This window comes from Sciurus carolinensis, chromosome 8 (genome assembly GCF_902686445.1).
Source record: "Sciurus carolinensis chromosome 8, mSciCar1.2, whole genome shotgun sequence".
Lineage (NCBI taxonomy): Eukaryota > Metazoa > Chordata > Mammalia > Rodentia > Sciuridae > Sciurus > Sciurus carolinensis.
In genome coordinates, this window is record NC_062220.1 from 115181089 (window position 1) to 115206889 (window position 25801).

Consider the following 25801-nt stretch of genomic DNA (forward strand, 5'->3'; position numbering starts at 1 on the left):
TTGTTGGGTCCTTAGAACTGTGGACTCTTGACCAACACTGCTTGAATCCTGGGTCTGAAAGTCATGTAGACTCCAGGAATTGGACCTAACAAGAGAGGAGCTGATACAGCAAAGATCAGTGTTGCTCACACAGATAAGGAACCAGAAGTGTTTTTTTATCCTTGTCTTTCTTTAGAAAGGGAAAATGTCATGCCCTTGTCCTGACCTGGTAATAGCATTTACCCCAAAGTGGAGTTTTAAATCTGGAATCCCTGGGACACATCAGTAAACAGTTCAGAGAAGTGAACACATACTGCCAAGTTGGAAGTGGGGGTAGGGGACACACTGTATGATAAAAATTGAAATTGAAAGTCTTTCTCTGAAAGGCAGTGTGGGAATGTATCTTAAGAGTTGTCAGTGCACCCACTGACAGAACCATTTCCCCATTTGGAATTTATAAATACAAATCTAAGTTAATGAACAAATACACACACACTCACCACAGCAATTTTCATATTAGAAACAACCCTAATATTTATAAGTAAGAGATTGTTAAAAGTAAATGACAATATGTTCAAGATAATGAAATGCTCTGTGGCTGTTCAGGATAGAGGGCTAGACTCAGTGGTGTACACCTGTAATCCCAGCTACTTGGGCAGCTGAGGCAGAAGAAAATCTTTTTTTTTTTTTTTTTTTTTGGCACTGGGATCGAACTCAGGGCCTTGGGCTTGCGAGGCAAGCACTCTACCAGCTGAGCTATCTTCCCAGCCCGAAAATCTTAAGTTCAAGGCCCTACCTCAAAAATTTTTTAAAAGGCAGGGGGAGGGAGCTGTGGGTACAGTTAAGTGGTGGAATGCCCCTGGGCTAAATTCCTAATTTGACAAAAAAGAATAAAGTAGACCCATATGGGCTATTCTGAAATAGGTTCCAAGATACACTTGGCAGAAACAGAACAGGTACATGAGTATGCACACTAAGGTTGGATACACTCTCCAAGGAGAATCTGGGGATTGGGTGGGAGGGAGCCTTGATTTTAATGGTCCAGTCTTTTATACTCTAGAATTTAACCATGTACATGTGGCACTTCAAAGACAAACAAAAACCCTAAAGAAAGTCCTCAATTTTCTCCTTCCTTTAAACCACTTGCTGCCCTCATTCACTTCCTGACAGCCTTGTGCCAAGGAATTTCCCAACATAGGTGAACCAAACCATCTCCCTTCTTCCCACATTGTCATAGTTGCAAGCAAGTCAGCTGTCCCATGATATTCCCAAGAAAGGAGAGGGGACCTCTGCATATCTTCCCATCCAGAACAGCCTGCATTCAGCAAAGCTGAGGTTAGATTAAGCACATCCAGAAATTGAAGCTAAAACATCTAGGAAATTCAGCCTTCATTTCTGTGCGTATTAAGGACACTGAAGCTCAAACAATGAAGATGGTGACATGAGGAAGACTTTGAAGACAGTTTAAAGCCACAAGGTAGAAAGAATGAAGAGGAGGAAAGTGCTGATTTCACTGAGAACAACACAGATTGAGTTCAGGAGTCTTACCAGTACAAGTTTATAGTATTGCATTTTGATTACATGTTAAGTAAAAAACTTGAGTATGATCCTCCAGTAAAAATGCAGAACCAACTTCTTTTTAGATTAAAACAGTAGGTTTGTGAACAAAAATGGACCACTTGCTGCCTGGGGCAAACAGAGCTGGATGAGGAGGAATCAACAGCCCAGGAAACCCCTAAGAGACTTGGAGAATGTTCCAGAGAAGACCACTTCTATCTTAGCCCTCCCCCAGGGATGTGGTTGGGGAAGCCCAGGACCCACCAGTCATGGGTGCTTCCATGCACAAGTGGGGAAAGACCTGGGATTTTCAGTGTGGTTGGTGTGGCTCCCCACTGCTTCTCCATCTTCTGCAGACCTCACTTGGCAGCAGACTGGCCACTGCTGGCCTGGGCAATAGATAGTTTAAAACAAACAAACAAATCCAAGGAGGTTTGAATCACAGATCAGTAATAAAAGGTAACAGTTCTTGTGCCACCACAGGCCTCAAATAGGAGTGGGAAGAGTTAGGGGAAATGGGACCAGAATTCTTCCAACAGTCAACAGAGAAAACTCAGCAGCTCTTGCCTTTGTCTTTGACCCTGAGTTGTTGTTACTTGAGGGACACAGCTTCTAGGACTGGAACTGGACAGGGAAGGAAGGTCAGGTGTGCTTCCTGCAGAGCTGCTTCTGAAGTCCCTGCAGTCAGGGGCTCCCTAAACCTTCTTGGCTCCCCTGGAGCAGGGACTGTGCAGGGGCTTCGTGAGGCCTGGCAGAGGGAATAAGTAGAATAACAGCAGTAGGCACTCCTGAGGCAGTCACAGACGGAGGCCTCTGCCAGCTCAGCACCAGGGATCTTTCATGCACCTGCTCCTTCCCTGAGGAATCCTTTGGAATTAACATTCCTAAGTGCTACCCAGGTAGAGACCAGGTTGTCTACTCTTCAACCTGGACTCAAGCTACTGAAGTGGAAAATTTCCTTGTCCATAGTTAACTGAGGAAATCACTCCTTCAGACAGAACTTAGTGGATGGGGAAGTGTTGACAGGATCATTCTTTTCTTTCCCAAACTGGACAACACCATAACTCTTTTAACAGCTGCTTAGGTCAACTGCAGAATCTCACAGCCATGAGCTAGGATGGGAGCTGCAAGAGGAGCATCCCTCTGGTCCTTGTGGGTCCCCAAATCCAAGCCCCTAGAGGCCATACTGCTCTGGGGAATTCACCTCCCACCTCCGTCCCTCAGATCCCCACATTGTTCATCCACTAAGAGAGAAACCACCCCCATCCTTGGAGCTGCTCCAGCTTCAGGATGGTGCTAACCTCACCACTTCTGTATCTTGAGGAGCCAGGAGCATAAGTGGCTCAGCCTGAGCAACCTGGGGTGGCAAAAGTATCCTTTGCCAAAGAGTCACACAAAAAAAGTATGGTCTCACAGTAGGCAGAGCATCTTGTTTCTTTTAAAAAATAAATATTTATAAACTTAGGGAGGAAGATTCAAAGAATCAGAGTATCTTTCCCTCCAAAAGCACAAATGTCCCACGTGAGTTAAACCAAGGTTAAGTCTACCAACCCATGAATGAAATCCCCCTCCCCGGAAGCTGTGTTGAGGGGTGGGTAGGCAAGGGAGTTGGTCTCTGGCTCCCAGCCACTCAGTCCCCCTTGGTGATGAGGTCCTCGATGTAGGCATCCAGCTCATCATCTGTGTTGATGTCTATGTCCTAGAACAGAGTGGGGTAGGGGTCAGCCAGGGCCAGAAAGTTTTTTTTGTTGTTGTTTTGTTTTTTTGGGGGGGCCTCTCCACCCTTCTCCCAGCTCCTAGGGCTGAGCCCAGAGTCCCCTCCCCATGATGCACTCCACCCTGGCTGTCAGGCTCACTCTGTCCTGTCTTGATCACTTCTCCCATCTCCACCTCTGTGCTCAGATGATGTCCAGATTTCTTCCTCCTGCTCGGCTTCTACTTCCAAATTCCACTTCCTTAGATCTATGTTTCCCTTAGTGTTGCCCACTTCTCTCCCTTTTGTCATCACCCCAATGTCCAGACCACCATTATCCCTTACACAGACAACTGTGGGAATTTACCATGTTCCCTGGTTCTAACCTCCAACCCTCCAACCAACTAGAGTGTCATACTGAAAACTGGACCAGGACACATCCCTCTAGTAACTCCCTACTGCTCTCAGAATCAAATGCCACCTTCATCAACTCCACACTCAGGCTAAGTCCTGCTCATTTTCCCTCAATTCCCACTCTTTGTATGCAGACATCTCAGAGGCTACCCTGAACAAATGACCTCACACAGTGGTCTCTTGGTTAGTTACTTCACAGCACTGTCTACCATTAATAGCTCTATCTCTTCCTCCAGACACAGAGTGGACCCCTCAGTATTCACTGCCTGGATAAAGACCAACTCCCCCCAAAGGGGCACTCAACACTTCTGTACTACCCAATCCCATCTGGGCATCATCTGGAAAAGTAAGAATTTTGTAGCTTGGAGGGTTCTCAAAGCAGGTTGTACATTGGAATGTCTAAAGAAGGGACAACGTTAGGTTCAGTGGGTCTGGCTAGGATGAGGCCCAGGCAGCCACACCACCTCAAGCCCTCCTGATCAGGATGCAGTACAGCCAGGGTTAGAAACACAGATTCCTGTTAAGTGGATAGAATCCAGTGAGAAGGGAGTAGGAGATGCCCGGGCCACCCTCCCTGAGAGACCAGGTGGTCCAGCTGCAATGAGAGGGCTGCCTGGCTCACCTCCTGCACCTTTTGCAGGAGTGCCACGATGTTGGTCCTTAGTTTCTGCAGCTTCTCCTCTGTCTCACGGAGCTTCCTCTCAGAGGTGCGCAGGCTTTCCTCAGAAGCCTTGGCCCGTGAATCAGCACGGCTCTGGTAGGAATGGCACAGATTCTGGAGCCCTACTTCGTACTGCTTGAAGTACTCTTTCTGTGGAGGGAAGGGTGGGGACAGGATGAGTTTCTGAGGGTTCCCAGGACCCTTCTAGATGGGCATGGGCCCACACATGATTTGGTTGGTTTGAAGGAACATCTTAGGTACATGGGGCAAGTGGTCTCCCTAGGTTCAAAGGAGAAAGACCTTCACATCTATCTCTTGGACAAGGACATGATCACACAGATAAAGCACTCAGCAAAATGCTTTAGCAGATAGTAGCCATGAATAAATAGAGGGGTTTTTTGTTTTGTTTTGTTTTGTTTTTTAAATGTGGTCCTGGGGATTGCACCCAGGGCTTTGTGCATGCTAGGAAACTGCTCTACCCTGAGTTATACCCACAGCCCAGCAGGGGTGATTTTTACTTTTCCAGATGGCAAGAAAGGACACCAGGATTACTGATCCAGTTCATTCACACCTTTCTAACTTCAGAACAGCCCTTCCAGCAATTCACAATCAAGTCATAACATAGTTCTGTTGCATAAACATTTAGCAAGCACGTACTACTAACAGCAAATATCTCCAGACTTGTGTACTAAATATTTTTGCAACATCAGAGTTTTTTAACTATGTCCCCTGAGGAGTGGGATAGTTACTGTTAATTAGCAGTTTGTCAAGAGAAACTCTGAGAAGGCAGCAACATACTTATTTCAAATGAAATGTTACATGTAATCCCAGTAAACAAAAAACTATTACATATTCTCTTTAGGTCACATGTATTTTCTAAACTCAGAAATCATTGAGAATGAGGAGGTCATTTTATGGGACAGAAATATAGTCACTAGAGTCTCACCAATTCCATTTACTTCTATAAAGACACATGAGCTACTAGCATTGAGAGGTTTCTGATTACTATTTTTAAATACTGTAACCAGCAAGTAAACTATGTCACTCACCTTAAATCTAAACTATTATCTCTTCAAACCAAGATGACTAGATATATTTCATGTTTTGCACAAAAAAAAATAATGACCTTGACACCTCAAAATAAATAATTAAGCCAATTCCAAAACATTAAAATTCAGTATACAATATCAGGACAACCATGATTGATACTAATTTCTTTAAAACAAACAAACAAACAAACAAAAAAAACTTTTTTACTTTAAGGTTAACTTTAGACCCACAAACAGTTGTTTCATTAGTTTGTTTTTGTTGTTTTTTTTTTTTTTTTTATAATTAGTGGTACTTGAATCTAACATTCACAGAGCCTCTAAAGCTTTATGGAATCTTAATTCTGGCATCATAGGAAAAAGGACAATGTTCACAGACTGACAAGGACATAATGAACCTAGTATCCCTTACACCAACGAAATAAAAATTTGAGTGATTTCTGACATAACCAGGAGGTCAAAGTTGTACTGGTATTATACCTCATTTTATAAAAATAGACTTATTTTTAGTCTAACACACTCACAGTGACTTTGTTTGGGGCTAAGCAACAGTACCCACTGCAGCCATTGGACTGAGTTTGGCAACAACTTTAGCCAAAAGCAACAAATCCGACTGACAAGAAGATGCCAGAGACCTTGCCATCTATCAAAATGTTTGTTCTCCTGGGATTTGTGAAAGTGCCCACAGTCTAAACAAGGGCAAAAGCTGAAGTGTGGAGCATTATGTGAAATCATAAGTCCTGCCATGTTCTAGTTCCTCACTTTACAGGGAGAGCAAAGCAGCACTGTGAGAAGAGAAGATTCATCCTAAGACATGCCTGGGTTCAAATCTGGGCACCTCTCTGAGTCAGTTTCTTCCACTCCTAGCTTATCTCATTTTTCGAAAGTAGAAAGGAGATAAAACCCCATGTTATTCTCTCTGGCCAACTATATTAAGCACACAGCCACCGCATGAGGGCCCAACATCTTGGACACACTAATCATGAAGTCTTCATTTTAATCCTTTTCTCTTCCCTGGAACACTGAGCTATTCCCAATTAAACAAACATACCACTTTCTGAGGATGACTCTTAGACCCCCATTCTCCAGTCCTGACCTCCTCCTCTCTGTACACTACACAGCCCCAGAAATGTGATGCTGACACTTCCAGTGCAGCACAAAGTTTATCACCTTCCTTACACTCGCCACTTAAATCAACCTCCAATTCCCCACAGGCCTAAGACACACAGCAAGGCTGAGTAATTGCCATAGAGACTGTATGGCCTGCATACCTTCAATTATTTGCTAACTGGCTCTCTACCAAAAAAGACTGTTGGCTCCTGCTCTAGACATGGTTCACACTATAATTCCTTCAGCTTGAGTCTTTGCTGGTCAGCTTCCATTTTCTACAGAGGTTAAGTCATCATGACTAGATTAGACTGACCCAAGATGCTTCACTTCCCACTCTCAGTTCACCTTCCAACCTGTCCTTTCAGTCCCCTGAGCCTTTTTTTATTCACAAAAGGCCCAGCCTCAGATACCACCCTTCCCCTATATAGGCAGACACTTGCAAAAGTTCTTATTTTCTTTGCACTGAGTCACTCTCCCTCATCCCCACCCCAGTTCCTCACTGCCATAGCACTTGGCAGATCTTGGCCTCATGACCGGATACCTGGTAACAACTCAGTCTTTTATCAAATCTTAAGCCACTGGAGGCAGTACTGCTCACTATGAGATCCAGCAGGTCCACTTTGAGGACCTGCTAAAAGAGGCACTATAACAGCACTTGCTGGGCTACAGAAGCCCTAATACTGATCTCCACATTCCACAAGCTTCTCTCTACCTTCCTCCCAGTTTCAAGTTTTAGCCACTTTGATCCTAAGCTTGTTGATGTTGCTTGGGACAAGTTTACTCCTCTACTGGGATAAAGGCAAAGGGATATACCTATCATAAAAATCAGACCTACTATCATCCATAAGGGAGGCTGAGCTCCTAACATATATGGTGGGGTAGAGTCGTTCTGCACACCAGTAAACCACTTTTCTCCATAACATAAAGTCTTCTCTTTCCTCAGTAAAAGAAAGGGAAGCTGGCTGAGGTAGGGCATGTAACTAAGAGCAATCACAAGATTGTTCACAACAAGATTGGGGCAAGTGTTGGGGTACAAAATCAAAGGTCAGGCCAGACTCACCAAGGGAAAAGATATTAGCTCATCTGAATTCATAGCACTCAGTTCCTTCTTAGAGATGGGGAAACTCGGAGGCAGGAAATACCTTAAGCAATTCCTAAGAAAGAAAGTAGGGACAGGACTCAGAATGGCAAGGAAAGAGAAATATTGCTAGTCTTGAGCAGAACAACAAAAAGAAACATACCGAAGAATCTGGACCAGCAAGTCAATTGTCTCATGGTTGGTGCTTGGGGCAGTGGTATCAGGCTCAATGCGGATACAGTCAGAGGTGGAGGGCTCTGCCATGGCTACAGCCTGCTGAGCCACTACGGCCTCCTCTTCCTCCCCACCCTCTTGCTGTGTGTCAGGGCTCTGATACTCTGGAGAGGGTGGCTTCATCAGCCGCACATCTTCACTGCCTTTTTCCACCCTAGGGGGACATAAAGTTTATATCATGTCTGTCCCAGACACTTAGAACAAGCTACTAGAAGCGGGGCCAGGGATCCCTCTTCCCCTGACTTCTGTCATTCTGTCCTCCCAGAAGGGGTCCTTACCAGCGATCTCTTGGAGTCGTATCTGTGGGCACATAATCAAACTTCACCTTCCACCGTACCACATGCTTGCCCACCTCCACAGCTGTGACACGGCCCGTGTACCACTCCCTGTTCACACGTACCTCCACGTGCAGCCCTTTATCTGAGAATTTGGAAAGAAGTGAGACTCAAAGAACTAGATTAGAATCCTCCACTCAGTCATCTTGAGAAAGGTAGTCCCCAGGGCTTGGAGGACAGGAGCACCTAAATGCTACCCCCACCCCACTGCATCCTAGTCTACTTCTCCCTCTGTCAGAATGATGCCAAAAAGCAGGGAGATGAGTGACATCCAGCAGCAAACACCCAAGGAATTAGTGTTAAAAGTAACCACAAAGCAGGGCTGGGGATGTGGCTCAGTGGTAAAGCCCTCACCCAGTAGGTTCAAGACATGAGGTTCAATTTCCAGCACTACCACCACCACCACCACCATACACACACACACATACACACACACACAAAAGGGGGAAGGGATTGCTATCTTCAGAATTTTCTCTGAAATTAGACTAGGATCCACTGTGTACAGAGCCCAGGCCCAGTAAAGCTTTCAGGATTAAACTGATGCTGGCGAAGGATCCACCTTCCACTTCTACCACAGGTTGCTAGGAATCTCCTCAAACTCACCTTTCTGAGCTTTCTTGAGGTCAGCTGGGTCCTCTTCCCCAGCACTGTCTGAGAGCTATAAGAGGAAGACACTGTTAGAGGTATCCCTAGTGTCTCCTGAAAAGATGATTTGTTTTACTGGCTACCCAGAGTCATCACTGTCACCTTCATATTGCAGGTTAAATCACTCTCTAAATTTACCATCCCTGCGTGGCATCTATCCTTCTGCCACCTTTATAAACAAGACAGAAGGCAAGGGACAGACTGTCACAAATACAGAGAAGTGAAGTGATTCCAACCCACTGATGTGCACCATGTGACTGCAGGTCTGGGAATAAAGATCCTGCCATGGCACCAAATTTCTAGTCATTTCAGTGACTGAGTTCTTGAAAGATCAACTAGACTTGTGAAATGCTGAGATTATATAAATACAGAGCTAGCACAGGCAAAGGAGCTGAAGGCCCTGGGGAGAAAAACTTTGATAAGTTCACCTCACCACCTACCTCATTTGATTCCTTTCTTTCCTCTTTCACAGTAAATTTGCCCCGCTTGCACCGCTCCTTCCTCTTCTCAGTCTCTTCCTCAGCTTCTTCCTCATCAGAGACCCCAAGACTCCGCTTCCGACCAGGGGTAGCCTAAAAGCAAAAGAACAGGAAAGTGAGGGTCCCTGTTTATCCCTTGAGACACAGGAAATTTCATGCAAACTAAAGGAGTTGTTCAGAGAAGGGCTTGTACCTCAATGCCAGTGACATTACTTAGTACATACACAAGCACTTTCTGGCCCTTGTGCCATGAGGACATTTGCTCAAAATTGTCATGGAAGAAGTCTCTCAGTTCACTCCCTGCTTAGGTGCCTAGCCAGCCAGCTGTGACCTCCCTGATATACACTAACCACTGCTATAGCCCACCAGGGCTGTGATCAGATTGCCAACCTATGCCTACAATATGAGAAGCCAGTGGACGTGATTAAAATTTATGGCAGACCAAAGCTCAGGGAAGCAGTGAAAGGTCTGGGTACCAACTTGTACTATGGCCTTGACCAAATCCCTTCAGTTATGTAGATTCTCCCTTCTTGGGATTAACAGAAAAGCTCTAGATTTGATGTTCTTCCTTCAATTCCCTCCCTACAGCTTTAACACAGAGTTAATTTCATTCCTATAGCACTGGCAATAGGCTGGGAGTTGGAAAGGGTGAATCATCTTACTGGGGAGAGTTTAATGGGTGGCTCTGGCTTCTTGACCACTGGATTCTTGATGGTTTTGGGAGCAGGGACCTCTCGAAGGCTCTTGGAGTTAGGCAACAGAGATGGTGACAGTGGCTGCACCAGAGGGGCCTGGCGGGGCACAGTCTTAACCAAAGTGTTTGTAGGTTTTCGAGGTGCCTCTGGTGGCTGGAGAAGCCTGGAGGTACTGGCCTCTACCCGGGCAGCCAGAGTAGGTGGCTTTGGAAGGCTGCTGATGACAGGGGCTTTTCGAGTTTGGCTGGCTGGTCTGGAAGTCTGCAGAGAAGGAGGTCTGCTTGGTGCATTCTTGATCACAGCTGGTAAAGGGGGTGACCGAGGACGCTGAGGTCTCCGTGCAGGTTCCTATAAAAGTCCATAGAGAATGAGAACATTGATCCTATCCTGGGACACCTAAGAAAGAGTCCCTTCTCATGCTCCCACGATTTTACCTCAGAGGAAGGTCTGGTGGTCACTTCCAAGGGCAATTTCTTCAGGTCAGCTTGGGAGCGGATGGGTGTGGTTTTCTGGAAGGCAAACACGATGATAAAGTTTTTTGTATATCTTGGTAACATTCAAATGAACTTTTTTTGGATCATCGCTATGTGTCTGGGACAGTGAGCAAATAAAAAAGAAAACCTAGGTTACAGTCCCAGTTCTACAAGCCTCCCATTCTCATCGGGGAGATGAAAAATGCACAAACACTAAAATATCAGCAAACTGACACTGTGATTAATCCAGCAAGTGAGAAACTAGGGAAAGTATCTATAGACTAAATTTCTATAAAACGAAGCCAAAAGCCTAATGGATGTGTGAATCTTGGACAAGGCCAGAAAAGACAGAATTCAGTAGAGAGGGAGGTACACATAAGACATTTCATGTTAGTGAGAGTATGTCTGCAGACATAGAAGCCAGAAAGGGAAAAAAGCTCTTATAATAAAATATAAAATCATGAAATGTATCTATAAAAAAATGGGCAAATTGAGAAAAAAAGAAATATAAGTAAAAAACTAAAGATTCTAAGGAACTTAAGTGGACACAGAAAAAAATGTCCAATGTTACACATAAAAATTTTAAGATGCATATGTCTACCTATCAACTTTGCAGAAACATCTGAAAATAATACTCTTATATTGGCAAAGAATGAAATTAAGCCAGGTACAGTGGCACATGCCTGTAACCTCAGTTACTTAAGAGGCTGAGATAGGAGGATTATAAATTAAAGGCCAGCCTTGGCAATTCAGTGAGCTCATGTCTCACAAAAAATAAATTAAAAGGACTATGGGTACTGTGCACTGGTAGAGCACCTGCCTAGCATGCAAGAGGCACTAGGTTCAATCCCTAGAACAGAGGGTAGAGGGGACTGGAAAAATAGAAATTAAAACATCTTCTAGAGGGTAATTTCAAAAGATGTATTTAAAAAGCCACAGATTTTTTTTTTCTCTTTGGTACTGGGGATTAAACCCAGCAGTGCTTTACCACTGAGCTACATCACTAGCCCTTTGGTTCTAAGACAAATTCTCACTAAGTTGTTGAGACGGGTCTGGAACTTGCAATCCTCCTGCCTCAGCCTCCCCAGTCACTGGGATTATAGGCATGCACCATTGTGCCTGGCTAATGAATTTTTCCAACTCTTTTTCAATTTCTCTTCTGGAAAATTACCACGAAAAAATAACATACATATATATTTTGTGTATATTAAATAGATGGCATGATCTCCATACTTGAAAAATATGAAAAATATAATATAAATGTATTTTTATATATTGTTTAGGTACTCAAGAAAAATTGGAAGGATATTTAGCACAGTTAATTCTATGAGAGGATATTTATTTTCTGGAGTTTTTCATCCACCCTAAATAAACAACCACTTTGGAGTATATAAACAAAACAGTTTGCTTTTGGGAAGAATAAGCAAGGCATACTTGAAAAACTGAGTGTCTGGACCTGGAACCTAAGGCTGGAAAGCCTTGGCAAGCATACATGGGTGAGTGGATGGCAAAACTGACAGAGTCCTAGGCAGACCCTACACAGGCTGGTTCTACCCACTGCCCACACACCTGAAGGGCCTCCAGCTTCTCCTGCTGCTGGCGAATTTTTTCTGTCAGCTGCTTCTGCTTCTCTTCCTGGGTCTTCAGGTCCTTTTTGAATGTCCCCAGGGGAACCTTTTGCTTCTGTTCAGAAGCCTCACACCTGTAAGAGAAGAGGCTAGGGAAGTGATGGCAAAACAAAGTTCCAGAAGGGCAGGGACATCCCTTCTCAGCCAACCCTGCTTTCTCTCAAAGGAGAACCCCCTTCAGAACTCCCAAGGCATATGCATGCAGGACATGTGTCTGTTCTTCCTTCTTGGGCACTTACTATGTGCAGCAAGCCAGAGGTAAGGATGTGAGCACTAATATCAAGAAATGTAAATTATTTACCCAAAGAATAGAGGAACAGTGAGGAAAAAAGGGTGGTGGATTACCCACAGTCCTCATGTTAGAGAAAGTGCTCACCGGTCCTGCTCAGGATCAGGGTTCATGGAGCAAACCCAGGTGTCGGGGTAATCTTTTTCCACTGAACTCAGCTGGAAGGGGAGGGTCCTCCACTTCAGACACAAATCTGTGACACAGAAAACACTCACGCATGTCAGCCACACCCATTAATAATATCTGGAATCCAGGCTCCTCATAGCCAGGCCCAAGACAAGAATGCCCCAGACTATCCACACAAATATCTTTCCTCTGGCTTCAACTCTGTCTGTCCTTACAGAACAGTAATTCTTCTCAGAGACAGTAATTCTATCAAGGATGAAAACTTTATGGACTATAAACACTCCAAACCCCTCTCTCTTCCTGTAATTGGATTCTGGTTCAGTCATGCACTCACATTAGAAATGCAGTACCAAATGCATTGAGCCTGGGTCCAGCTATGATGAGAGAGACCTGGAAGGTTAGGTAACCTTCTGCCTCATTCAGCAGGGACGGGAGGAATTGGCAAAGCCTTAAGACTGAGCTTGCGAAACTGTCATCAAACAGACATATCCTCAGTGGGGCCTTAATTAGGTCCATGAATGTAAGTCAAGTCAGGAGGTCAGCATGGGGATAAGGAGGAGGGGAGGAAAAGGGTCAAAAACTACAATGGAAGGATTCAGGAGGAGGGTTCCAACCATCCAACTCACCACACTGAATGGTGGTTGGGATTTCCATAGCTCTCCGGCGTTTATAACGCAGCTCGCTGGATGGGGGCTGATTCCAGTTGGCAGAGAGATAGCCAAACTCATCCCAGAACTTGATAATTCCACGCTGGGCTAGAAGGAAACACCCACAAATCACATTAGGAGTCAGCCTTGCCCTCTTCCTAAACTTACCCTTTAAATCACAAAAGCCTCTTAAATCTGGAGATAAAGAGCAGAGACCCAGTCCCATTACCAATGGCAATGTCCTTCCAGTACTGTGCCAGATGCTCCCCCATAGCCCGCAGCAGGTGCCGGTATTCCTTGGCATCAGCAAAGTCCTGCTTATTGTGTGTAGGCTCCAGGACCAAGTAGGGCACATCGACAACCCCAACAACCCCTCCACAGGCCCTAGAAAGAGAAAGAGGACACAGTCCTGTCATCTCTGTGTGGCCAAAACCTCCTGCCATCCTCCTTGGGCTAGAAAGCTCCCCTTGGTTAGTACTCACATGCCCCCTTCCAATTGTGGGCCCACTTTCTCATACATCTTGATCAGGCGGCTACAGTTATAGATGAACATGCCATCTAGGTCTCGGTGTTCAATGTTGACCCCAAAAACAAAATTCAGTTCCTTAGGTTCTTTGAGTGCACTAAGAACAATGACCAAAAAGTTAATTAATTAATTACAGGCAAATCTATTCATTAGCATATAAATACCATGGAGGTGAAGCTGTGTTAAGCTTAAACCTGAGAGACTTAAGATGTTTTACATCTCTGTTCAATGTGTGATCTAACAGACTCAAAGGTGTACTATGCAAAAACTCAATGCTTGCCTAATTAAAAGCACATGATTTTGGCTTTTTGAATAATAAAATGGGGATGAATTTTTGTATGAACGGATTATTGTGAAGTTGCTGCAAATCTCTGCAAAGACAGACGCATGGTGGAAATATAAACACAGGTTGTCTTCACACCTTCCCCCCCAAAACTCTACTAATGTGATAGTAAATTAATTTTTCAAAGGCAAAAATTCACAAGAACACATGAGAGAAGACACCATTTTGATAATTAATGTCAATAAAATATTGGATGCCTGAAAAGCAGATAAGCAATGAAAAGGACATAGACTGAAGTAACCTGCAAGCATAGGAATTCACACCCCAGAAAGGCTATAGACATGGAGCTGGGATAAAGAACAGGGAGATAATTTAGTGAACCAGGACAAATGATATTCTAAATGGAGAGGTCTACAAAACCCAATCTATTGCATTATTCCACATTTGTAACCAGTCAGGGGAGAACAAATTATGAATGCATATGTGCAATGCAAAAAACTAAGAGTAGATACCATCAGGTGACAGAAGCGTAAGGGAGTTCAAAAAAATTTTTTTTTGTATCAGGAATGTTTTACCACTAAACTACAATCCCAATTCTTTTTATTTTTTATTTGAGACAGGTTCTTGCTAAGTTGCTGAAGGTTTTGCTAAATTGCTGAGACTGGCCTTGAACTTGTGATCCTCCTGCCTCAGCCTCCTGAGTGGCTGGGATTAATTACAGACATGAACAAGTGTGCCTGGGTTAGCACTGCATTTCTTCCATGTTTTGTATTTTTCAAGTTCTATACAATGAGCAATTTTATATGTCTTTTTTTTTTTTTTTTTTTTTTTTTCCTTTTTTCTTTTGGTAGTACTGGGGATTGAACCAGGACTTCACACATGCTAGGCAAATACTCTACCATTGAGCTAGATCCCCAGCCCTTGTACATCCTTTGAAGAAAGAGTGGGGCACAGTAGTGCATGCCAATAATGCTAGCCACTTGGGAAGCTGAGACAGAAAAACTGCAAGTTCAAGGCCAGTTTCAAAATACAAAATTAAAAAGGGCTTCGGACATAGTAGTTCAGTGGCAAAGTGCCCCTGGGTTAAATTCCCAGTACTGGGGAAAAAAAAGAGAACGGAAGGAAGAAAAGGTGAGATAGTGCTGGCAAGGACAGTTAAGTGTTTAAGGTGCCAGCTTTGCCCTGCCTTTTACAGGCTAAGGAAAGAACTGAGAGTTCAGTGTAAAACCTCTCCCCTGCAGGGGCATTTATAAAGCCTTTGGGATCACAATATTGTCTTTATCAAAGTAGTCTTAGGAACAAAATGGCAACCTGTCAATCTTCAAAAGCTACATCATTTTAAAAGATGGAAGGACAGCTCCCTCACCGCTGCTTGGCCTCCTTGATTCTCTTCTTGACATCAGCTTCTCTGCGCAGGGTAATGGCTGTGTTCTGGACCTGTCGCAACATCACCTGGACACATACAGCAGGTAATATTATGACATTACATACAGAACTTCTCATTTTAACTCATATGGCTCTAAAATCATACCTGGAGATTATCTTCTTTCTACAGAAAATGATCCCCACTGGGAACAAACCTAAAAGCTGTATTTTGCTTGACTAGGCTCACATGGTAAGAACTCCTAAGTGCCAGAAATGCTGGAGAAGAGTTGAATGGGTATGAGGACTTACCCTCGAGTCCCGAGTGAGATCTCCACCCAGGCGTACTTCTAATGTCCGAGCTTTGCTCTCTGCCTCCCGAGCTTTCTCTTCAGCTGAAACCCAGAAGAAACAATAAAGAAGGTTCAAAACTGTCTTCCCTCCTAGATCCACAGAGCACGCCCTGTTATACAAGAAATGTATATACCAGCAAGAAAAAGGCCAGCTGGGGGTGCAATAGCTGGTGGTGCAACAGCTGGTGAGGAACACTGGAGCAGCCTCCAGGGCTAGACTGCAGGATCACTTTAGAAAGAAAAATGTGAAGCAGGCACTATTTAAACATAAGACATGCTTTTCGAACTTCAAAGGTGAATCAGAACAGGTAAAACAAAACAAAACAAACACCCAAGGCAATTCAAATTAAGCCCTCAGAATGAGCTGGGGGCCAAAGAAGTCTTCAATCACTAGCCATCAAGCAGCCAAAAATCTCTGAGAAGTTCCTGTAGTCCTGGTGAAAGACCTTGAGATTTCTGCCCTGGAGTCAAGTGAACCAATTCACAAGTATTTGGATCAGAGAACAGTGTGGGATTCTTCACTTTGGACAAGCCAAAGAGTTGACAATATTTTAGATAAGACTCTAAAAATGGCTGGAGAGAGCAGAATTTGGAGAAAAAAGTGCTGAGGGAATTGGATATAGGGAAAGAGTTGGAGAGGAACTGGACCAAGGCTCAGGAGAACAGCCTTGATCCTGGGTGACAGAGCCCTCTCCTAAATCTCTGCTTTGGCTCTAAGTAGTGTTCCCCAATGCTCTCCTCCTACATAGGAAATGGCATTACCAATTCGTGCGACATGCTCTGCTTTCTTCACCTCCTGCTCTGCACGGGTCTTGAAACGGCTTGATGTGTACTTGTACATCCTGAACAATGGAAAAAGCAACTTGAGTACCAAGTCAGTATGGCGTGCAGCCAACCCAAGCAGCTCAGAAAGTACCCTGCCTTCCTGCCTCCTCCCAAGCTGTGGTACCCCGGCTGTTTGTGATAAAACAAATCCAAACTCATTTTACCAAACAAATTCAATCTCTTACTCCACTGATCCCTGGTCTCTGCTTTTGGATCAGTTTTTGATGTTCACCAGAGTGTCATTAATCTCATAGCAGAGACAATCCTCAGCAATAAGCCCAAGCCTTTGCTTTCCTGCAGAGTGTCCACAGGTCCCTCAACCCTGAAGCTGAGAGATTCCAATAGCTGTGCCATCCTCCACATATCAGAAAGCACTATATGCTTGACAAGTTTAGATGGCCAAACTCAAAAACCTATCAGTCACCTTTGTCACTCCCTCAGGACTGATCAGTGACTCAGATTAAAGGCCCCAACACAATCAGCACTGTCAGTGTCTCATATAGAACTAGTCCAACAATTCTCCAGAAAAACTTAGCCAGGCTCAGGCCCCAGTCAGGTTTTGCAGGTCCCTACCTGGGCTTGTACAGGCAGCAAGACAGTCTCTTGGTCTGCACCTTGTGCCCATGGATGAAGATCCTCATTCGGGGATCAATATAGAGCACAGCAGCATAGGCTCGGAAGGAGCGACGCTCTGGCTTCCTGGAGGCAGCAAGAACAGAGTAGTGCTATCACCTACCCCTACCCACCAAGCCCAACCAAGGCTACAGACCCTCCCCTCTGCAGACCCTCCACCTTTCTACTTTATATTTTAGCTTCTCTTGCCATCCTGATAGGATGTTCCCTCAGCATGGGTACCACAACCCTCTTGTGTCCCCAAGCACAGATGTCCCCCACAGACTTCACCTGGCCCTACCACTGCCCTACTGTGGGCCCCTGGGCAATTCCTCTCCACCCAGGCCTCCATTTCTTCTCCTGTCAAATCAAGGAGTTGGAACAGGGGATCATTAATCTTTTCTTCAAGCTTTGCTGAGGAGCTGTTGTCCTGCTTCCCTGTTGCTATATGCCAAGCAGGCATGGCACTCTCAGTTCCATTAACTCTAATGCTGCCACTGAGAGAAGTCCAGGGAATAAGCTCTCTATTTCCTTAACCTGAAGCCACCTCCTAAGAAAATAAAGACCAGTTCCAGGGTATGCCTCCCTTCCCAGCCACACTCACGTGCCCTCTGGGGAGGTCTCTGCCATCTGGATATCTCTTGGATTTGAGATTATGTCTAGTTCAGGCTCTCCATTATCCATTAGTTTGAGATTAAAGATGATCACCAGTGTTCCTGAAGAACAGAAATCTTCCTTTTGTTCTGCCAGGCACCCTGGCCCATGCCCACACTATTTGTGGCCTTGGAGCTTACAGATTCTAAGGCCTGAGGCTCAAAGCCTGCTTACCACTGTCCCCAGGAATCTTCATGAACTGGGTCATCACTTCCTCTTCAGTGCGGAAGGGAGAGTACTTATAGATGAGTTCTGTCTCAATAGCAAACTTCTCCACATTGTCTGTGACAGGTTCCCGCGTCCGAGTATTCCAGGTAGGCAATGGGACAATCACCTTGGGAGTAAGCACAGGCAGACATGATGACACCCCAACACAGGCTCCCCACTAAAGGTACAGCTATTTTCTCTCTCCTTAGTGGTTCAACACTGCTTAGAACTTAGGCCTAAGCTCTGAAGTCTCGCATTGGAGGTTCTGTGGCTTCTGTTGATTCTTAAGACTCATCCTCTGTGATATTTCCTCTTAGGATATAATGGTTTCTGCCCCAGAGGTCTCTAAATGGGCAGTTCCCTCTTTGGAAAGCCCCTCACTATCTTAATTTGGTAAAAATATTTGTAATTATGTAGTAAATCTAAGACACATGATAGAACCTATAAACTCAGCAATCCCACTCCTGAGTAAATACCTAGAAAAAATTTTGTGCAAATCTATCAGTAACTGGGCCTATAGCACACACCTATAATTCAACTACTTGGGAGGTTGAGGCAGGAGGATTGCAAATTTGAGGCCAGCCTCAGCAACTTAGCAAGACCCTATTTCCCAAAAAAAAAAAAGAAACAAATAATGCCAGTAAACATATATAGGAATAACACAAATATCCATTATAGAGTGGCTAAATTAAATTGATATATATTTACACAATGGAATATTCTGTGGTGACAAAAATGAACAAACAGGTAGTAGCATCAACATGGATGAATCTCATAAATACAATGTTACATGAAAGAAAATATGTAAGAAAACCTGCAGTACAAGTCCATTTGCATAAAACTCATAAATGGGCAGATACAAACTACTATTTAGGTATACACACACAGATGACAAACTGCAGAGAAAAAGAAGAAATGACTGTCCCAAAAGTTACCTTAAGGTTGTTCCTTCAGGGATGCAACAAGGAATATGATTGGTGAAGACTCACAGAGGATTTCTAACATTGGTCCATAACAGCAACTGCATGGGTATTTGCTTTAAAGTAATTCTCTCAATTGTATGTATATTTTAATGCCTACTTCCACGTATGGAATTTGGTATATCTAAGTAATGTTTTTCAAAATTCTATTCTTTCTTCAACAACCCTACCTCAAACACCACGCCCCAGTGGACTCACTGTACCCTTCCCCCTTCCTCTGAGCCAGCAGTCCCTGCAGAGGTCAGCAAAGGGCTGGGTGAAGGGATTCTCTCAACACAGCAAACCAGTTGGCCTACCATTAGGACAAAGGGACTCTGTATCTTAAGTGCCAGGGAGATAAACTGCTAAGAATTCTGAGACACTACTAATTTCTAAGAAGCTCTGCACTGAAAGAATTCAACCATAGGGATGGTTTGGGCACATTCCTCCTCAGCCAAAAATTATCTTATTTTGAAATCTTGGCTGAGTTCACTGTAGAGTACAATCCAAAACAGTGACCTTCCAGCACCAAGTAAGGAAAATTTTCAACCTAGCTTTTCTACCAAGGGAATTGATTTCCATTTGTGTACTGTGAACTTGTACCTGCTCTTTTTATCTCCCATTCTTCACAAGAGTCCCAGGTGAAAATGCCATCACTTTACATGGGCACTCACTTCCAAAGGCACCCATTCCTCCTGTCAGGACAATTCTCCTTCGGCTTCAATGTCACCTCTTTCCTGGTTTTCTTCCTACCTTTCTGGTTGCCCTTCTGTGTCCTTTGCCACTTTCTCCTTCCCCTGAACTTTCAATGTTGGCCTGCCTAATCCCAGGTCCTCTTCTTACTCCACTCTCTCCTTCAGATCCCAGAGCCCAAACCTTCCCCAACTCCAGAATCAGATTTGACTTTGCATGTCTGAAACAAACTTACACTATCCCCCTCCACATGCCCCTCTTCCATTCTTTCCCTGCTCGAGGTAGCCCACTGCCCCCAATTACCACACTGGAACCTGCAAGTTACTAACCACTCCTCTAGTTCTTTTTCCCCCTTCCATGATCAACCGCCACATCCATGGATCCTACATCCTAAACAGATGATGACTCCATCTATTTCTTTACAACCATGGTGTGAGTCTCAACAGCCTACCACAACCATGGCCCTATTAGGTAGTCCACTCCAATACTCGCCCCCAATCTTTCTAATCCATTCACCACTCAATAACCACAGCAACCTTTTATAAAAGAGAATTTGATACTGGCACTCTTGCATAATAAAGTCCCACTTAATCAGTAAGGCCTTGAGGTCCAATCTGGCCCATCCTGCTCTCTACAGGCCACCACTGCTAAGTCCTCTCCTATTGCCCTCCCCAGTTCTTAGGACCTTGAGCTGGATATTTTCACTGACTTGAACACTTCTCACCACTCAGACTTGGACAGGAAACATTCCTGAACATCCCAATCCAATCAAGGTTCTTCCATCCTACCTTCTCCAGGAAGCCTGCTATAGTGCATCCCACAATCCAAGTATGCCAAATGAACTAAATGTACTGCACCAAAAAGGAGAACAAATCCACTGGCTTGCTAAGTAAAGAAAAAAAAAGATAGTCTGCTATTCCCGGCATGAACTGTGATTAAGCCTCAGATCTCAATAAGACCAAAACAAATTCAATCACACCTAAACAACAGAGAGGAATTAAACTGAAACTGAATTCAACTGTCTGCTTAGTGACAACCATGGATTCTTTCTACAGAACCTCTTGGGCCCCTTTCTCAAGCTCTGGCCTCCGTTATATGAAAGGAGGTAAGAGCCCAGTTTGAGACTAGACAGACCACAACTTCCCTAATACTCTCAACAAGCATATATATTGGCAAACATATGAGCCACCAGGTCACAAAAAGAATCAGCTGTGTTTAGCTTATACAATTAAATTACACTATGAAAATGTTTTAAAGTAAAAATATTCTGAATTGATTAACCCAATTTTCCAACATAGCAATTATCACTGGGACTGTATAGCAGCCACTCCCAAAGTGAGACTAAATAGCAATTGCCATTTAATAACAAGCTCATGCCAATGTTTTCAATATACTCATCTGTTTCACTACCTGCCCAGATCCTGAAGAATCTGATTCGTAATTTCTGATAAAGGTAGTTACAGTAACACATTTCCTCAAAAGGAAAATACTCATGTAGCCCATTCCACAAAATCACTATTGTCATATGGGAAAGGCACTGCTATTCCTATTATAACCATTAGTTACAATCTCCACCAATACTCAGGGAAGCCCAAAATACTCTCCCATATAACACAGCTCTCCACGGTGACACCTTCCACAGATGGATTCAAGCTGCAGATCTGGAGGAGCTGCAAATTCAACTCTTGGTTTCTGCCACTTAACAATCTTGTTCTCAGATACAGGACAGCTATTTTCTAAATGCTTTGAAATTTCCTTTCCTCTCACATTATTATTTCTCTTACCTCCTCCACCAATTCATTCAACCAGATAAGCCCATGACAGGGGGGCATATGCACCAATCCTACAACCCCAGAGAGCCCAGCACTATTAAAGGGCCTATGGAACCAGCTTATGCAGATTCAGGAAATGTGGAGGAAATGTCCCACATAGATGGGACCTACTTCGTCAATGCCTTCTTCTTCATGAAAGGTACGAGACAGGAAGAGGCAAGTCATGGTGTCTTCCTTCTTGGTGAAGAGGATAAAATCTTTCCCAATGCGCATTGAGCCCCTGAAAGGGAAGCAGAAAACAGGTTGTTCTGCAAGGAATTCAAAGCTCATTTGCAAAAGGAGTAACCCCACCCTCTGGATGTGACTGATATTGCCTCTAAAGGACTTTCAAGTCCTCTTTAGGCCCCAGGCCCCAAGCCCAGTTCCATAGCCTTTGTTTCCTCTCCAGTCGTTCAACGTTCCTTGTTTTGCTTTTCTGGGAGCCTATAATTCCTCAGTCTTTACATACAACCTTTTCATCCACACTTACCCTCCATACAGGGTTCTCTCGCCATCCTTCTATGGTTCATAGTTGCTGACCATAAGCCCCCAGTAACTCATACTCCCAGCCTGTTACTACAATGCTGTGCCCTCAAATTCCAGGTTCATTCCAGTCACACAAAGGTTGCTATATCTCTGACTATACTACCAGTATATCTCAGTACCTGATACCTTCAACATGTTGCCTTCTATATGGGTCACACCCAGTTTTCATCCTGTCCTTCCTTCACTGATTCAAGCTCCCCTCTTGTCCATTCATCAAACAGCAGCACCATCCAGGAACAGCCCACAAGTTTATGCCCACAAGTTCTCCAAACTCCAGTATGAACCCAAGTCTCAGTCACAGTCCTAACAAAATGGAGTTCTCAACAATCAGTTCAAGAAGGCTTGCAACTGAATTATAACCAATAATTATAGCCATCTTCTATCTCATAATTGCTTTGCCACCTCAAGCTCATTATGACACATGCAGGTGCCTACTTTTGGATGCAACTGGTTTCTGGGCACTGTGCCTTTAGGCAGATTTCACAAAGCAAAAATCTGAGTAGAAAGAATCTAGTGCTGCTTCCTTCCTGTTTGGCCATGTTAAATTTTCTGAGGAACAAGCAGAGACAGGTCTTTCCAGTCAACATGGAGCAAGGCAGAAGCATGAAGCACCACTGGGAGGACTGCCCACTCAACAATGAAGCTGTTTAGCTCCTTTCTTCTGAACAGCTTCTGGGGCTTTATGGCTTATTATCTCATTAGTCTTTAAAACAGCTCCGGATGACGGAGGTGGGAAGCCTCATTACTCTATTCTGTATACAAAAACAAACCAGACTGGCATGCCAAGCACATAAATGAATGTCATGCCCCATTTCCCCAACACTCAGGAAAACTCCCAGGACACTCTCCAGAGATGCCCTGAGGGCTGTAAAGTCCTGTTTCTCCTCCAGTACCCAAGGTGCTGGCAGGGTTCCTTCCCCTCAATTTCAGTCCTCTTCCCTCCTCCCTGAAGCTTGCAGGTAGCAAAAGAAGGCATGTTATCTTACTTTCTGTCAACATTTGCCCTTGCTCTAATATACAGCTCTCTTTGAGCCTCTTTCTTCCCTGTTTTTTATCTTGACCAGAAAGGCTGAATGGTAAGAACCCTGTAACACCACCTCTCTGCTGGCTTCCCTGCTTCTTTGCCTACTGTGCCACATATCACCTCATCCTGAAACTCTTTCAACTTCTGAAATTGATTTCAAAATGACTAAACTGTCTACTATGAACACTAGATGGCTCCATTTCAATGGGACCTTCACAAAAGTCCACTGGATATGCTAAGGACAACACTCTCAACTTCTATACAAGTTCCTTCCCAGTCTTCTAAACACTTTCAAAATAAGTCACATTTCATTTACTCCTGAACCTCATTCTGTAAGGAATAATGTCAAAGGTTAGAACTCAGCTACTCAGGAAGTTGAGGCAGGAGAATGGCAGGTTTGAAGCTAGCCTGGGCAACTTAGCAAGACCACACATCTCAAAATATAGTTTTTTTTAAAAAAGGACTGGGAATAAAAAGTTCATTGGTAGAACACTTGCCTTGCATGAAAAAGGCCCTAGGTTCAATCCCCAGTATCTTAAAAAAGAAAAAGAAAAAAAAAAAAAAAAAAAAGCCCTACTTTCTAAATTAGAAAACACATTCAGAGGTGAAACTGAACCCACAGAACTGACAGGACCAGATAGGAGGCCTCTGACCTACAATCCAGATGGGAAATCAAGATTTCCACTGACTATAAAAGACCTGTTTGGGGTAGTTAGCTCTAACTAGTCTGTATCAGAATTCCCAGGAGTCAAGCATGGTGGCACATGCCTATAATCCCAACTATTTGGGAGACTGAGGCTAGACAATTCTGAGTTTGAGAACAGCCTGGGCAACACAGCAAGACCCCATTTCAAAGAAAAAAAGAAGAATCTTCTGGGAAATGTTCCTAGTGATTCAATGTCATCACAAGCGATTCATTTCATCTGCAAAAATAAAAAAATCCATAAGGTCCCTAGGTCCTACCCAGATCCACAGAATCAAGCCAGGAATCTGCTATGGCAAGATCCCAGGAAAAATAAAATAAGAAACCAGAAACCAGACTAGAGATTCTCATAGCACTGAGAGCATAATCCTTAACCTATTTGGTATGTATTATAATTGCAACTTACAAAGAGGAAACCAAAGCTCACAGAAGTAGTGAAGTTTGAACTTCAGTTTGTGTAACTGAAGTGGAATGGATAGCAGTTTCAGTTTTTCAGTCAGAAAGACCTGGTTCATACCCCTGATCTACATGGATATATCTTTACACTTTTGGGCAAGACACTTCACTCCTATAAACCTCAGTTTCTTATCTGAAAATAACAGTACCTACCTACAGAGGGCTATAGTGAGAATTAAATGAGATCAACCATTCTTTAATACAGTGCCTGGGAAATGGTTAAGAGCTTACTATCATCTGGTTTCTGCCCTGAAAGAGAAATCACAAAGTCTAAGACAGACCCCTAAAAATCTCTATGGAAGCACTCTCTTCTCCATACCTAAAGCACACTGTATGTGAGGCACCTGACAGATTAAACCACCATCCTCTCTCAAACAAAATGTTTCCACAGCAAAACTTGAAATGTGACTCATAATTCCATTTGCACAAACTCCAATTCCATTAAATCTTATTTCATCCAAAGGTATGTGCAGCTGGAAGTGAGCATTTCAGAAATAGAAACCTTTCTCTTGGGGCTTCACTCAAAACCAGAACAACACATTCCAAACACTAAACAAGTGGAAACCAAGGGCTGAGGGAGAAGTCCCAAGGGATATGAAGATAGATAGGTGGGTCCCTGCTATAGGGCCTTAGAGGACATGTGCACTGAAAAGCATCCTCCAGAAGGGAGGGCTGTGTCTGTCTCTTTCTTTCTCTCTCTCTCTCTCTCTCTCCATATTTCCATGTCTGACACAAAGCCTAACATGCAGCAGGTGCTCAGGAAAACAGCTACACCATGAAGCAACCCCCTCACTATTTCTGACATATCCCAGTGCCACAAGAGAACCACCCACATCCTCAACCAAGGGATAAAAATAAGAATTTCCAAAGGAAAGGCACAGTTCTAAAGTACAGTGTCAAGAGAAACCCACAGCCTCTCCCACCCCAACTTATTTGGATGTTCATACTTTTCAATCTGTGAAGCAGAGTCAATGGTTGACAAGCTACACCCAAACCACTGTTCCTGATTCTTCTACTGTTCCAGAGTTATAGGTATGAAAGGACAAGTGGAAGGACAGCAGGACAGCATCATTTGATTTCGTGTTGAGCCCTGTGATAGGCTTCTAGTATACCTACGATTTTAACCCATTCCCGTACTGCCCAATCTGGGTAGACTCAGGTGTTCGTTTGGCCGACTTGCCAAACTGGATCACACTGGCGGCATCACCTGAAGCAGCAGACACAAGAGAAAGTTAAAACTCAGCATCTCTCTCCCAGGACCCTCAAAGTGAAAGGTCTGAGACTAGTTAAGTTCAAGCATGGTTGTGTCTGCTAAAAACCTCTTTCCAAGGAAATTTGCAACCATGAGGCAAACAGAGGCAACCTTTGCCTGCCTGTCAGTACCAACACTGTGACCCATGCTCTGTTAGTTGAAATGGTAAACAGACTGGGAGAGGCCTTGGTAGTTCTGGTTCCAGGATATTGTGCAAGTTGATAAATACAGTATCAAGAGACAAATAATCTGACTGTCTTCAGGTTGCCATTTAGATCCCATCTCCCATGTCAGGACAAGACCTGACAAACACGTAGAGGAATTAAGTCAGAGACTTCTTACTCCTCAGGTGCAACTTCTAGTTACAAGAGTGAGGCCACAGAAAAACAAGTTTACCTAATAAGTGTTCTGTAAAAATGGTTGCATTCTCCTCCAAAGAAACAATC

The 25801-nt window shown here is 43.9% G+C and overlaps 1 protein-coding gene across 2 annotated transcripts in view; it reads right to left on the minus strand.

The window, feature by feature from the left end:
- Positions 1-1965: 1965 nt before the first annotated feature.
- Positions 1966-25801, minus strand: part of Morc2 (MORC family CW-type zinc finger 2) — a 39363-nt gene continuing 15527 nt past the window's right edge. The window contains exons 5-26 of one of the 2 annotated variants that reach the window (XM_047562624.1): positions 25220-25310; positions 21507-21615; positions 17879-18038; positions 17655-17766; positions 17012-17137; positions 16376-16455; positions 15573-15655; positions 15265-15350; positions 13572-13712; positions 13319-13473; positions 13069-13197; positions 12404-12509; positions 11969-12101; positions 10361-10435; positions 9894-10274; positions 9193-9324; positions 8711-8765; positions 8051-8192; positions 7702-7926; positions 7521-7614; positions 4275-4454; positions 1966-3235 (exon numbers count right to left, since the gene is read on the minus strand). In XM_047562624.1, the coding sequence (XP_047418580.1) occupies positions 3167-3235; positions 4275-4454; positions 7521-7614; positions 7702-7926; positions 8051-8192; positions 8711-8765; positions 9193-9324; positions 9894-10274; positions 10361-10435; positions 11969-12101; positions 12404-12509; positions 13069-13197; positions 13319-13473; positions 13572-13712; positions 15265-15350; positions 15573-15655; positions 16376-16455; positions 17012-17137; positions 17655-17766; positions 17879-18038; positions 21507-21615; positions 25220-25310 (2864 nt within the window). In that variant the 3' untranslated portion in view covers positions 1966-3166. Of the gene's footprint in view, positions 3236-4265; positions 4455-7520; positions 7615-7701; positions 7927-8050; positions 8193-8710; positions 8766-9192; positions 9325-9893; positions 10275-10360; positions 10436-11968; positions 12102-12403; positions 12510-13068; positions 13198-13318; positions 13474-13571; positions 13713-15264; positions 15351-15572; positions 15656-16375; positions 16456-17011; positions 17138-17654; positions 17767-17878; positions 18039-21506; positions 21616-25219; positions 25311-25801 lie in introns of both variants that reach the window. The other variant, XM_047562623.1, reaches the window with a different exon arrangement.